Consider the following 13303-nt stretch of genomic DNA (forward strand, 5'->3'; position numbering starts at 1 on the left):
ACATATGCCGGTGCTCTGATGATCGAAAATTCCGTTACGGCCATACAACTTCTTTCCGAATGCTTTGGTTTTTAACCCAAACTTAAACTAACCGTCGTTTGATTCCGTTCTTCCAGTTAGTAGTCTCAAATTAGTCTCAAAAATAAAATAGGAAATCAACATTGGTAAAATATTTTATTTAAATAATAAGCACTTTGCAGATAAAAAGACAATAGAACCATTAAAAAAAATCGTTTATTTACCAAAATACATATTAGGTGGTGACACGTTTCTTAATATATAATATGCGATTTATTTTACTATCCTCGGACAGAACCAGTATCAAAGCAATTATAACTAAAATAAATGTTGGATTATAGTTTAATGAATTTACAACTTTTTCAAAACTTACGCAACCGTAGAAACAGCTTCATTATTCTTTTTTTTTTGTCCAGAAGTGCGACACATTGTAACTTATTTATATAGCAAAACGGACAAAGAATCGTGACTGTTTAATTTTCGATAAAGACTACTATATTGCTGAATAGTCTAGCTCTGAAAACGTGACAATCTTGAAGATACTGGCAAAAACAAAAGCTCCGATTGCCAGGTAATCCACCATTTGCCAGCAGCACCTGCTAAGTAATTACCCGAGCTCCATGGTCCAAATCCTTTCCATTGTGGCTATGAAATTCCATGACAACAAAAGCTGGCCACGCTCAGTGATGCAAATCCCAGGCAGAATGCCATTGCATAAGCCCCGACAAGCCGGTAAGTGCTTATGGAGAGAGAGGATTTTGGACTAGGACTAGGCAAATATACTTACTCTGAAAGACCGCACATCCATGCCCGAAGATCTGCTGTAATTAGGCAAGATGTCGCTGCCGTTTGCCATTTGCCATTTGGCCACTGTTCCCCCGACAATACCATTTTATGGACTTTTGCTGGCGGGTTTCTCTAGTATTTTTTGTAGGTTTCTTTTTTGCAAAAATGAATAATTCAATAGTCCAGTGGCAGAAGCCTCAGGTCTGCCGGTCTCCCTGCTTCCCAACCTCGTGGCATCTCGGTTGCAGCCATAATTGAGGTCAGTGAAATCAAATCGCTTGGAGCAAGTGGTTAGCACTTGCCCAGCGGTGTGTGGAGGAACTGGACTTGGACCTGGTTGGCTGCTCCCTGGGCTCTCGAGTCGGCTCCGCTTTCAAAGGCCAAAAGCGGCCATGGGATCTTCCTCGTGGTCGGCCGGTCGCTTTGTTTCCGTCAGCCAAAATCACTGCCACTAAAAATAGACAACAATTAAATGCAAATCAATTGCATTGATTTTCCCTCAACACACAGTGGGTAACACTTACAAGAACGTGTTTACAACAAAGAAAAATGTATGTTGTAAGAAGATACATGAAAAAATGATTGAATCCATAATAAGCAGGGAACCAGTTCTTACCTATAAGGAAAAGAAATATAAATCAAAATACTAAGAGATAATCCTTGGAATATATAAAGATGCTTTAAAAGTAAATATTAAATAATAAGTGGTACGTTAAAGAATTACAATAATAGGTACACTGTTAGAAACTTATTATTATTATTATCTTATGCTATCTTATGTTTAAAACTATACGCTAATAGAGGGTTTATTATAGAGCTATATCAGAAAGTAAAAGTATTATTAAACATTAAACAAAATCAATATTAAAAGCAAAGTTTTAAAAAATTTGTAAATTTACTAGAATTGTTTAATAATATATCTCTATATATAGATGTAATACGTTTTTTTTATATCTGTAATAAATTCTCTTTTTGGAAATATCAAATATTCCTCATTCTATCTTTTAACATTGTACTTGTATTTAATTTTTATTTTAAGTACTAATCACTGTACTTGGCAAACCCATTAGTCAAACCCCTTGACATTGTCCCTGCAAACGCATCCGTTCTAGCTGCCAAATTATCGGCTATAAAAGCCACCGATCAGCCCGACCAACGCCAGACGATAAAGTACCTCCCGTCCGTTTCTACCGACTTGGGATCGGTTTCATCTAGCTTGAGTTTCCAAGGGCCACACTTACTGTTGAGATCAGCACAATGTTCGACTCAAAGATTAGGGTGCCCAAGTACGACTCGGATGCGTTCGACAATGTTGAATATGAACTGCAGATGACGTACACTCTGGAGACGGATCGCAGGATCATGAGCTTCTACGACGCCATGTGGGGCATGGAGGTGTCCGGCGGAATCGATCAGTTCGAGCCGCTGACCATCGTCAATGTTTCGCCCACTGGGTTGGCCAAGAGGGGTGGAATGCGGGTGGGCGACGAGATCACCCAGATCAACGATGTGCCAGCCCTGGAGATGACCTTCAACGAGGCCCTGCAAATGTTCCGGAAGAACTCGCGTTACGTTCGCGTCTATGTGAGAGGGTAAGTTTTCATATTATTACCTCCAAAAGTTCCTAACTTATCTCCATCTCCATAGCGATGATGATGCCCCTGGCGAGGAGGACTGGACCTGTGATTGCTGGTTCAAGCCCAGGAAGCCCTGGCGTCGCGATTTCACTCCCATTCAGTGGACTTTCCCCTGGAACGATCGTCGGAAGCCCGTCTACAAGGAGTCAAACTGCTTCATGGTGCCTAGCAAAATGGAGGAGAAGATTCGGGCCAGGCGTGCTGCCACCTCAGCTGTACACAAGAAGGAGGATCTGGCTCCACACACTCGCTCCCTGACACCCACGCCCAGGCCCAAGAATCAACCTGGTCCGAATCTTCTGGAGACTGTGCTCCGGCCCCGTGGCCCACCGCCAAGGGATTAAGCCATCTGATCTGATCCGTAAGATGAAGCTGGCCAAGTTATAAGGAGTTGCAGGCAGCGCTGAATCCGCTGCAGTGCATCAGGACCTTTGAGGATTATCGGGTTAGAAAACGGCAGGCTACTGTATAATCAGTTGAAGTGCCTCACAAATGCTACAATCCGATTTTGAAGACTGTTTTGCTGGAAACAGTGTCTTAATCCTGCCGAGAAATGAGAATTTAATTTAATTTATGGTAAAGGTACACGGTGAGCTATAGCTGGCAGTCAAATGTGTACACTATTGAAGTGCTTTAGAGCTGAGCTGGAACTGGTGTACTGACTCGAAAAATATCCAAAAGGGATACTATCGAAATGTTAACTAGTTTCTATCAAGTAAATAAACAATTATTTCGTTTATGAATTTACTGTACATTATTTCATTTGGAAAGGGTCTTTTAGTTCTACTCCACTATCCGATTTATTACAGAAAAAACCAAGTTTGAGAAGAGCAATAGCCATGATTCAGACGATATACTGGCTAATATGAATGAAACAAATATGTATACTTAAGGATCCTTATTACTTTTGAAAACCGTTCCAAGAAAACTATGTCAAAATGCTTAAAAAATTGTATAAGATGGGTATAACTCCATAAACTAGTGCAATGACTCGAAAAATATCCAAAATAGATACTGCCAAGTAAATAAACAAAAATATTTATATATACTTAGAATGTAATATTAAATTTGGTTAAGTGTCTAACAAATTGATAATAATGTAATATGTTATTCTATGGGGTTTTAAAATATGTTAACATTTCTGTATACCCAGCCTTGAAGAAAGTGTTTTAGAATGCTGGGTATTCAAAAAACAGTACGTTTCACCCCTGCACAAAATGAAATTAGTTAGTTCTACTCACTTCATTATCCGATTTAGTGATATGGTAAAGTCTCAAAATTACGATTTCATTGATGTACCATATTGCTTCCGGCATGAAGCTAATTATTTTGTTGGCTCTCTTCTGTCAGATTCTTCTGGGAAGCCCACATTTCGACACTGACCACGCCTACAGGAAATGCACTGGAATCGTGTACCTAAATTGTATTGACTATTGCGACAGGGGTTGCAAAAACGTAGTGCCCACCTGCCATCATCACTGCCAAAGAGGATGCGGATGCATCGAAGCCTCAATCTTGCGGAATAATGGAGGATGCAAGCGGTTGGTGCATTGCGATGATGCGATAAAGGACTCCGCATCAGCTGAGAATCGGGACTACGCAGGGGAATATGTGACAGATTGGTGGGGAAAAGATGATAAGGCCAAGTCTGAGGAAAGCCAGAGCCAAGAGTCAGAAGAATCCAAGTCTGAGGAAAGCGACAGCCATGAAGCATTAAATAAGAAGACTAAAAAAATTATAAGTATATATTTTTAAGGATGCTTATGACTTGAACAAGTATATTCTTTAAATCCAAGTGACTAAGCCGATGTATTTTTCGTTGATACCCAGACAAATAAAGTAAATGGCTAAAATGGAATTAGGATTATTACTCAAAAATAAACAAACAGGAATGTATGTCCCTCATTAGAGGGTGTAAATAGAAATTAGTGAATTAGCAGAAGTGCTGATTAGTCCCAGGCTGTGTGCTGAATAAATGCGAAACAGCGGCAAGCTTTAATTGAGACACCGCAGGCATTTCCTTTATTATTCGATTTTATGGCATTCAATTCCAATAAATAATTCTAACGGGCAAGTTACAATTGCCTTCTAATTTATAAAATGACTTAACGCAGGAGTTTCATACCAGCATCTGTCGCAGCTTGATTGGTAATGAACATTATTAGATTTATTTATTTATAAATCAATAAATAAATTGCCTCACAGTTATAATTATTTGGTACTTTGTACTCTGTACGGGGACCACTCCTTTGGCCTTCAAGCTACGAAATGCTAATTGCTGCTTTAAGCAAAATACACAGCCATAACTTCGTATACACACAGCCATGAATCAGAAATGTTATGTTGGCCAAATTAGAAGGCGGCTGAAATGCAAATCGAGCAAATCTCGTCTCATTTAGCCCCACTTTCCGTTGAGATGTAGAGCAACTTTCTGGAGAAGGCTTTATTAAGCATATAATTCAATTTTCATTATTCAGGAGGGGAGTGGATGTTGTTCTACTTCTTGTTGGTTTCCCAGGATGCTCTAGAATGTTGGCCTCCAATAACAACACTCAGAAAAATATTTATTTCTTTGCAGTTTTAAATTTTATTATTATTATAAAAAAAAACAGATAGGTTATATAAAGGTTTTGGTATTTTGATAAGTGTTCAAGAATTTTACTACATGCAACAGTAAAGCGTGTGGATTTAAAATTCCTTTGAAAAGGATCATGATATTGATATGGTAATTTCAATACAGAAAATAAAATAAGCTTTTTAAAATGTGAAACAATTTGTACTTTAATAAGATATTAATTTCTTTCAGTGATTTCCTTGGCTTCCGCAAGGAGAAACCATCGGGGACTTACGTTTCAGGCTGTTTCTGCTGCATTTAATTGAATGAAAAGCAGTGGATTCCAACTTAATAATGCTCTTAACCCTAACTTGTGGGTTGGGGCCATTTCGCTGCCAGTTTTGTTGGAAGGATAAAGCAAAATGAAGGAACACCGCCAGCAGAGGGTTAAACCCACCACAATGGCCTGGAAAAGCAAACGGAATCGGAATCGCAATTAATATTAATTTAAAACGTATATCAAACTGAAAAAGGTTAGTGGTGGCAGGGAGTGAAATGAAAATGGAAATTCCGCGAATGAATTTTTAATTGGCGGACGATTGCGGAGGAAACTCAACTTTGAGCCCCCAATGATGACGATGATGAATGCGAATTTTCGTTTTGACTTCCAGTTGAGTTTTGATTAATGCTTAAATCAGAGCGTATTTAATGGAAATTGAACCATTTATTTTCGCTTTTATTTTTCACGAAGAACTCTTCACCTGCTCACCAAAATCTCCAAAGTGCAAGATAATGCCAAAGATTTTCACTGGTCGTTAAAGTTTTCACTTTTCGCGGCTGATTCAGCGATAAAGTTGGCGTGACAAAAAACTAATTTCATCCTAATCACAATAATAATAATGGGGCTTGGCCTGGCACTATAAAAAAAAAGTACCCAAACGCAATCCATGAAGACACAAAAAGAAGGTAAAAGATGAACAGGTTTGGGCAAAGTTTTCCAATGCCGATGACGATAATAGTGGCGAATCGTGGGAATCTTGGCCAGCCAAAAGCTGAAAACTTGTCAAAGCGAATGCCATGGAAAATTAGCAAAAATCATTGCAAATCAAATGGAAGACATGACAAGCCACAAAGAAACTTTCCAGCCTGCATTGAACGTCAGAGATTGAGTGCCGTACATCAAAGTTCAAAAGTGTCAAACGTTGTAGCCACCTCCTTCGGGCTCCCCGGATATGGAGCCCACTTTTGGTGGGGGGATCGAGAATGGGAACACACTTCAAACTGGTCGACTGAGCTGGTCCGGGGCTTAAGCCAATTTATAGTTTGTGTGGTGCCGGGCGACATCGATGCTGTTTTCCCAATGCCATCGGCTTGGACGCTTCTAAAGTTTGCCCCTGCATCTGCCTCTGCACACGGAAAAACACTATCGGAGTTGAACAGCTGGAACCATAAACCACAAAAGTCTTAGTTATGGCGACTGCCAGTTGCACACATTTTTAAAATTGTTTATAGAGTCTTTAGTGCTGCCTAAAATACTATCCAAGTTATTTGGAAAAATTAGTGGCGGAAGTATTCTGTCTTAAATTACATTTCAATCTTGAAAGGCTGTTCCATAACTTTACAGCTTTAAGCAATATAAGAAAAATCATGTTATCACAAAGAAATATTCTTTCATGATTTCGTGATGCAATATAATAAAATACAATGTAGGCATATATCTTAGATGAACTTAAGTCTTTCTGCTGCTATAGCTCCATAATAAACCCCCTGTAGTTCCATTTATAAGATAGAATTAGATTATAATAATAATAAACATAGTTAATATTAAGAGAGCTATCATGTTTTTTCCAGTTATATTTTCATATTCTTATAATTCAAAAAAATAAATTTATTCAGGAACCCCTACAAATTTTTAAAATCAAATCAGTTTTATGGTAATTTCTTTTTCTCTGGGTGTGATTTCCCCTGGTTTCGGCTGCTGCTTTTTCCCAATGCTAACCAACAAGGTCGTGAGGTGAGCTGGGAGCCGATATCTGGTAGCTGGGACTGGGACTGGGACTATCAACTTGGACAAACATGGCGGTACGTATGCGCTGTGTGTTCGAGTGGCTGGGGAAACTTGAGCTGTGTCAAATGTGGGTCAATCTTAAGCTAACCAAATAAACGATTTGTCCGAATCCAGGAGCAAGTCGTGCAGTAAAGAGGCCAGATGAGATTGAATTGGGTTCGAAGCTGGGAAAAAATGCAGAGGACCGAAGAAAAATGTTTAAAAAAAGTGTCAGAACAGATTATAGCTTTTGATAAGGACTTATGGGAAAAAGATTAATTTAGGGAGACTTTAAAGCATTATTATATATAGAATCTGTATGGAAAATTAAACATACGGGTAAAAATAGTAATTTAATTTATACTTAATTACTATAAAACATTGAAAGCCTTGTATCTATGTAAATGTTTTGCATTCATCGGCTACTTAATAATAAAATACTGACTAAGGGCGTATTTTTAAATGTTATGTTAACTTTTCTCATTGAGTTAAATTTGAATTGATTATTTGATAAAATGACTTTCTGAATAATATATAAGGTTTTATCTGACTGAAACTTGTTTTTTCATTAAGACAAATAACCATCTTGACCCTAACATGACATTGAGAAATCGGCTATATTGTTATTGCTATTGTTTTTTATTTTTTAATAGCATAATTTATTGCATAAAACATTGTATTTTGTTATTATAATATCAAAGTAAAATAATCTTTAAAACATTGTGAAAAATGGTTGGAAATTCCTGGAACATTAAATTAATTCTGGCATCCCACTCAAATATGGATTAAGTTGCGCCCCTGGAATTCCGATCGCTGTCATCGACTGCAACAATTGCTGGCTGCACTGCACTCTTCAATTTTCATCCACTCCACCTGGCAGCCCAATAAATCCTGAGGCCCCTCGATGTCGGTTTCAGGGCCTGGATATATTCTTCTGAGCGGCAGTGGCAGCAACTCCTCCGGACTGACAGCCGGGTTTTTTGCCTGCATGAATATTTCATGAATGCCACTTCTCACAAATAAAGTTGTTTGGCAGTCACATTTTGTTGCCCCTGATGCTCCCGGTGCTCCCGATGCGCTTCCCGTGTCAATCAATTCATGCAGACAAGAGATCCCTTGACTTTGGGACATATATTCATGCCAAATCCCCCCCGTTTCCCTGGCCAACGCTTTAATATTACGCATACGTCGCATAAGCCGCTGACTAAACATGCCATCCGGGGAAAAGTGGGCGAGGCAGTGGGCAGCCAGGGCGAAACATTTTTATCGCTGTCAGGAATTCACACAGGCAACAGCAAACAGCAACAAACAACAAACAAAAACAGGGCCAACAGCAACATCAGCCACACCAGCAACAATTCACTTTGGTCATTAGCATAAGAGACGGGGGAATTTGCCGGCCAGCGATGCTCTTAATTACACATTCCTAATGTGGGTCATTCCGACCCCAAAAGACAGTCGGCGGATGGGGCGGCAGGAGCCGGAAATTAAGATCCATCAGGGCAACGAAGCACAGATTAAATATCTGTAAGATGATGTTTCATTCGAGAGAAGCTAATTAATGGCTTAATTTTGGGATCAACGAGCTTATACTTAGCCAATTTTAAAATGTATCTTAAATAACTTCATATTTTGTTTAGGGAACTCAAGATTGTTTATGGTATCAAGGCTTTAGGTTTTTTATTTAGCTTGATAAGGTACAAAAGTTATATTTTATACCAAGAAAATGTAAGCTAATGGATTTTCGAATACAATTTTCTTTATAATTTTCAAACACCCTTATGTATTTTGTACTTTTAAAGGAAAGTTTTTTAAGTTTTATTACTTCGTATTATAGCAATTAAATATTTGTCCACATGGTTGGTGAAATAATGTCTTAGATATTCTTTATTAATTATAAAAAACAAAAATTCTATCTCTTTAGCAAAATACTTTCGTAATAAATTTAGAGACCTACGTATTCGCCAGTTAAATAGACCTGTTTGTGATCCAGAATGGCAAAAAAGAAGGGTCGATTAGCAAAAAATTGTACTCCATTTTCCCGCCGTGATCTAGGTGCTAAAAATAGGTAAACGCATAAATGAAAAGTATAGAGCGGTCCCACAAGTTCATGAATTAACCCACCTTTTTCTTCCACGTAACTTTGCTTCACCTCATTAATGCCCCCCTCATCGATATCGATTGCTGCCGTGTGCAACATGCTGGAAAGTCGTAGTTTTTTGGTGTTCGAAAGTCTCCCGAAGTTTGCGGTCTCACTATACAAACTTTTAAAACCCATATCACTCAAAATGTGAGGAACAAGCTCCACTGAGTAGGTGAATCTCAGTTTTGGTAGTTGCACCTCCACCAGTTGCTTCTTGGCCAACTTGATTAACTCTGTGAGATTCTCGTAAGTGGGCATTATAAACTTCATTGGCTTAAGGTCAACGGTACTTTTTAAAACAGAGCTCAAAAGAATCATGAATTTGACGTCTTTATTGCCAGCCATTGGTAGAAGTAGCATCTCCGTATCAGCCAACTTTGCATAGGGGTACCTAACTCCAATCTGGTGCATTGTGGGTACCACCACAACCCTTTCCTCTTGATTTGGCAAAAAGTGTTCGTTAAAGGGACGATGTCTGGTATTTTTCCTGGGAAACGGGGTTTCCCAACGACCTTCTATCACTCCGGCGCTTATTGAAATCATCTGTGTGTCCTTACTGAGATTACGTTTCCTTACCAATCTGGCTGTCATTGCGCTTGTAAACATATCCACTCTTTGGTTGATCTCAAACAGATGTTTTCCTGGATCCACAAAATCCATGATATCCAAGTCACTCACATTCCTAACCGCCTCTCTGGCAGAATCGGTTATATCTATTGGAGTTACCAGCAGAGTTCTGAAGCCCTGAACCTTTGGCCACTCTCCGGAAATTCCCTCTTCCGGTGGCCACTGCCAACGACCCTTTAAGCTCTCCCTAGTTACTCCATCTGACAATTGGTAGAGGGTTTGGAGGGCAAAGATCAAAGGAGGATGACATATAAGGCTTCCTCGGGGTCCTTGATGTCTACTCACTATATATCGGTGTATTTTACCTTCGTTGAGCAGTTCGTTTTGCCCCACTGCCAAATACAAAACGGAGAAGTATAACACCTTATCTGAAAGGAAGGTTTTAGATTTCACTCCTTAAAATATTGTTCAATTCAATTACACTTCATGTTGAGACTTTAGGTTTTGTGAGGGAGTTTCATCTTATCAGTAAGGTAAGAATACTGTTTAGTAAAAACAATTTGTTCCAGTTTCTCTTTTGATCTAAAAGAAAGCAAAACTAATTTTCATATTATATTTACTATTAAAGTTTTTAAGATGATTCTTAAGTGAAACTCATTATTTAGCAGTTTATTTATGTATAGAAAAGAGGTAAAGGCCTTTTATTAGACATGCTTAGGGACCTAAAAACTCGCCAGTGAAGAGGACCTGATTTTCAGTAACAATGGAGAAGAAGAATGGGCGATCGGCAATGAACAACTGATTCGATCTTAACACTTTCGAAAAGGCCACTGAGAAAAATAAAAAGAAAGGAAATTAAGTTAGCATAAATACTCAAAAATCAGGCTCAACTTACAAGTGCGGATTTCAAATGGTTCTTCATTAATTCCGAACTCGTCGAGTCGAATGGATGTGGCATGCACCATGCTGGATAGCTTTATTTTGTTTAAAGTTAGCCTGCTGAAATCAGCATCTTTTTCATGAACCCGTCGAATCCCCATTCCATTGAGGGCTGTGGGTACTAGTTCGGTACGATATTCGAACTCAAGCTTTGGGATCTGCACATCCACGGTCTCAAGATATCCCTTCTTCAGCAGTTCTAGTGGGTTATACTGATTGGGTATTTTATAGGATTTCTTATCGCTGATTTGAGGACTCAGAAGAATTAGGAAAGTAAGGTTATTCTTGAGCGGCAGATGTAGCAGTTGCAGTCCTTTAAAGTCATCATATAGGAAATTTCCTGTCAAAACCATCGAATCTATGGCCACCGTCCGACTTCCACCATGTTCATCAACTTGGCTATGGAAAACCCGTAATCCGGAGTTTTTGGGATCAAAGCTTTGCATCCATTGGGCGCTCATTGTGGCTGTGCTGACGGATATCAGCTGGGTATCCGCATTTAACTTACGTCGCTGCAGAATGGACGAAAAATAGGAGCTCTGATGCGTATCCTTCAAGAACTCATTGAACTTAAAGAGACTGCGTCTCGGAAAGGTAAAGTCAATGAACTTTAGCTGGGCCAGTTCAGCAATGGCTTGTATTCCGGGATAGAGTACTCCAGTGCCTTCTGCTAAGAGCAGCGTATTCGTATGGTTCACCCACAGTTCCGGACTTATTTTCGGAAGGGGTCTAACGTACAACCCATTGAACTCCTTATAAGTTTCACCATCCGTTATAACCGAAAGTGTTTCGAGGGCATTAAGAACTTCGGGATGGTAGATAAGAACACCAGGTGGTAAGGGATCTCGACCCGAAATCAATTTGTGGAGTAGTTGGGGCGATAAGCTGGGACTCGAGATGGAAGCACCCAGCAACATAAGCTGCATTAGGAGCTTCAACCAAGGGCGGTCTGAAATGAAAATAAATCAATATAATAAATCAATAAATGAAATACTGGTCTTACGATTTATTACATTTCATTTTCAGGTTCTCACGTTTTCCCTTCAACACCTTTTGTTGCAGACTAGCTATAGGTATTGGGTCTAGCATGACAGTGGTGCCGAAATTAGTTACACACCTTATGCTTGATATTATAAAGGGCTTGGCTAATTGCTTTTAACTTAGCCTTTCTGCATCTTTAAAAAAGAAATAATATATTCTTTTATAAAGACCACTTGCCCTGCGATACTTAATCATCTTGCCATTTGGCGAAACATTCATCTTAGTGCACTTCATTAACGCCATATAAATAAATTTTGGCTGGGGAAACAACTTGAACTCTGGATCCCCGTTGCCGAAATTCAGGCTCCGACGAACGCGAAATTAATTAACGTTGCTGCAAACTTTGGCCACTACAATCTTTTGTCATAGTTCTCCAGCAGCTCCATTTGGTGACCCTCCTCCAAGTTTTTCAGAACGGAAAAATGTCACGCAAATAACAAAAGCAACGTTTTCCCATGGGGGGTTTGAAAGCGTTCAGGAATGAGCAAACAAAACTTAAAACTGGCTGGCAGCCATTTTGTGAAAAGTGTTTCAGTCCGATCCGCTGCATCCTCTTTTCCACGACTTTTCCCAAAAAAGAAATAAGAAAACTCCCCGAGGACAGTCGGTCATTTTCGCCTTCCTTTTTCTTGTATCCCACGAAAGGCGGAAGACGGGCGGGAAATTCTCTGGCATTTGTTTTTCTTTCGCAGGACCTTAACTTCCTTGAAAAAAAATGCAGGGCCTTTAATTATTTTTCACCAACTGCCCAAAGTAACATTTTAAGCGTACAATTAAATGTTTAAGTGTAGCAAAAGAAAAGCTCAAGAAAGGGAACAATTTCCCAAGGCATAAATCCATGGATTTACACTGCGCGCAATGCAGTTGGTGCAATTGCAACGTTTCATTTGCTTCGCCCGCGCATTTGTTTGCCTGTTTGTTTGTTTGTTGCTGTGTGTTTGCCGCCGAAATTGAATTTCTCTCTCTGGCTGAGCGGAAAACAATAAACAAGCCAAGTGAGAAGGCGACGGAGCGCAGCGGAGAAAAGAGAAAGAGAAAGGGGGAGAAAGATGGATGGTCCAAGAGAAAGGGGGAGGGGAGGGGGGAAGCTGCCGGCGGAAGGAAAGCGAAGGTAACCAAGTTGCGTATACGCCACGTTGCCCTCGGACTGACTTTTGTTTTATGCAGCACTTTGGAAAAGGGGGTAGGTTGATTCTATTAGCAGTTTCGTGAGGAAAGATTTTATTGGAAACAAAATAAAATTACTTTCACAACTTCTTAGGTGGTCTTGTAATAAATACAATAAGTAAGGCTATTATACATTATTATTATTCTTCTATTCATTTCCTTATAAACAGTTTCATAAAAACCACGTAAGATTTTCAATCATTTGTGTTAGTAAAGTAATAAGGTTATCGTAGGGAATACTAAAATAAAAACGTAGGTAATACATAAGTTAAAAATTTAATTTAAATATTTTTCATACATTTTAAATATGGAAATATAAGCTTCAAAAATTTTGGTAAATTTAGAGATTTTCAAGTAATATTATCTACGTTGATTCATATATTTTTAAATATTTTTTTTATTAC

The 13303-nt window shown here is 39.0% G+C and overlaps 4 protein-coding genes and 1 long non-coding RNA gene across 5 annotated transcripts; 2 read left to right on the top strand and 3 right to left on the bottom strand.

Annotated features, from left to right (window-relative positions):
• Positions 1-216: 216 nt before the first annotated feature.
• LOC139352470 (uncharacterized) lies at positions 217-1230 on the bottom strand. The gene is made up of 2 exons (XR_011603678.1): positions 392-1230; positions 217-336 (listed from the first exon to the last, which is right to left on the bottom strand). It is a non-coding gene; the product is annotated as an uncharacterized lncRNA (long non-coding RNA).
• A 736-nt stretch (positions 1231-1966) lies between these two features.
• On the top strand, positions 1967-3184 carry LOC108008487 (uncharacterized). The gene is made up of 2 exons (XM_017072347.4): positions 1967-2396; positions 2452-3184. The coding sequence occupies exons 1-2, from the start codon at positions 2062-2064 to the stop codon at positions 2783-2785; spliced, it is 669 nt and encodes a 222-aa protein (XP_016927836.1). The 5' UTR covers positions 1967-2061; the 3' UTR covers positions 2786-3184.
• Positions 3185-3755: 571 nt separating this feature from the next.
• On the top strand, positions 3756-4196 carry Sfp53D (Seminal fluid protein 53D). The gene has a single exon (XM_070994770.1). It carries the CDS (start codon positions 3756-3758, stop codon positions 4194-4196), a length of 441 nt encoding a protein of 146 aa, XP_070850871.1.
• Positions 4197-8953: 4757 nt separating this feature from the next.
• LOC108008842 (neuroserpin-like) lies at positions 8954-10279 on the bottom strand. Its single transcript, XM_070994982.1, has 3 exons — positions 10234-10279; positions 9167-10180; positions 8954-9100 (listed from the first exon to the last, which is right to left on the bottom strand). The coding sequence occupies exons 1-3, from the start codon at positions 10238-10240 to the stop codon at positions 8988-8990; spliced, it is 1134 nt and encodes a 377-aa protein (XP_070851083.1). The 5' UTR covers positions 10241-10279; the 3' UTR covers positions 8954-8987.
• A 72-nt stretch (positions 10280-10351) lies between these two features.
• LOC108008810 (antitrypsin-like) lies at positions 10352-11656 on the bottom strand. Its single transcript, XM_017072715.4, has 2 exons — positions 10648-11656; positions 10352-10582 (listed from the first exon to the last, which is right to left on the bottom strand). Exons 1-2 carry the CDS (start codon positions 11615-11617, stop codon positions 10467-10469), a joined length of 1086 nt encoding a protein of 361 aa, XP_016928204.2. The 5' UTR covers positions 11618-11656; the 3' UTR covers positions 10352-10466.
• Between the last annotated feature and the right edge of the window lie 1647 nt (positions 11657-13303).

Source organism: Drosophila suzukii, chromosome 2R, assembly GCF_043229965.1.
Source record: "Drosophila suzukii chromosome 2R, CBGP_Dsuzu_IsoJpt1.0, whole genome shotgun sequence".
NCBI classification, from domain to species: domain Eukaryota; kingdom Metazoa; phylum Arthropoda; class Insecta; order Diptera; family Drosophilidae; genus Drosophila; species Drosophila suzukii.

Excerpts from the sequence above, each read along its gene's own strand:
- LOC108008487 (XM_017072347.4), top strand. The coding sequence starts at position 2,062 with ATGTTCGACTCAAAGATTAGGGTGCCCAAGTACGACTCGGATGCGTTC. Across the intron at positions 2,397-2,451 it reads GTTCGCGTCTATGTGAGAGG|CGATGATGATGCCCCTGGCG; the intron begins GTAAGTTTTCAT and ends CCATCTCCATAG.
- Sfp53D (XM_070994770.1), top strand. The coding sequence starts at position 3,756 with ATGAAGCTAATTATTTTGTTGGCTCTCTTCTGTCAGATTCTTCTGGGA.
- LOC108008842 (XM_070994982.1), bottom strand. Across the intron at positions 9,101-9,166 it reads AAGTTACGTGGAAGAAAAAG|CACCTAGATCACGGCGGGAA; the intron begins GTGGGTTAATTC and ends ACCTATTTTTAG.
- LOC108008810 (XM_017072715.4), bottom strand. The coding sequence starts at position 11,617 with ATGCAGCTTATGTTGCTGGGTGCTTCCATCTCGAGTCCCAGCTTATCG. Across the intron at positions 10,583-10,647 it reads ACCATTTGAAATCCGCACTT|TGGCCTTTTCGAAAGTGTTA; the intron begins GTAAGTTGAGCC and ends TATTTTTCTCAG.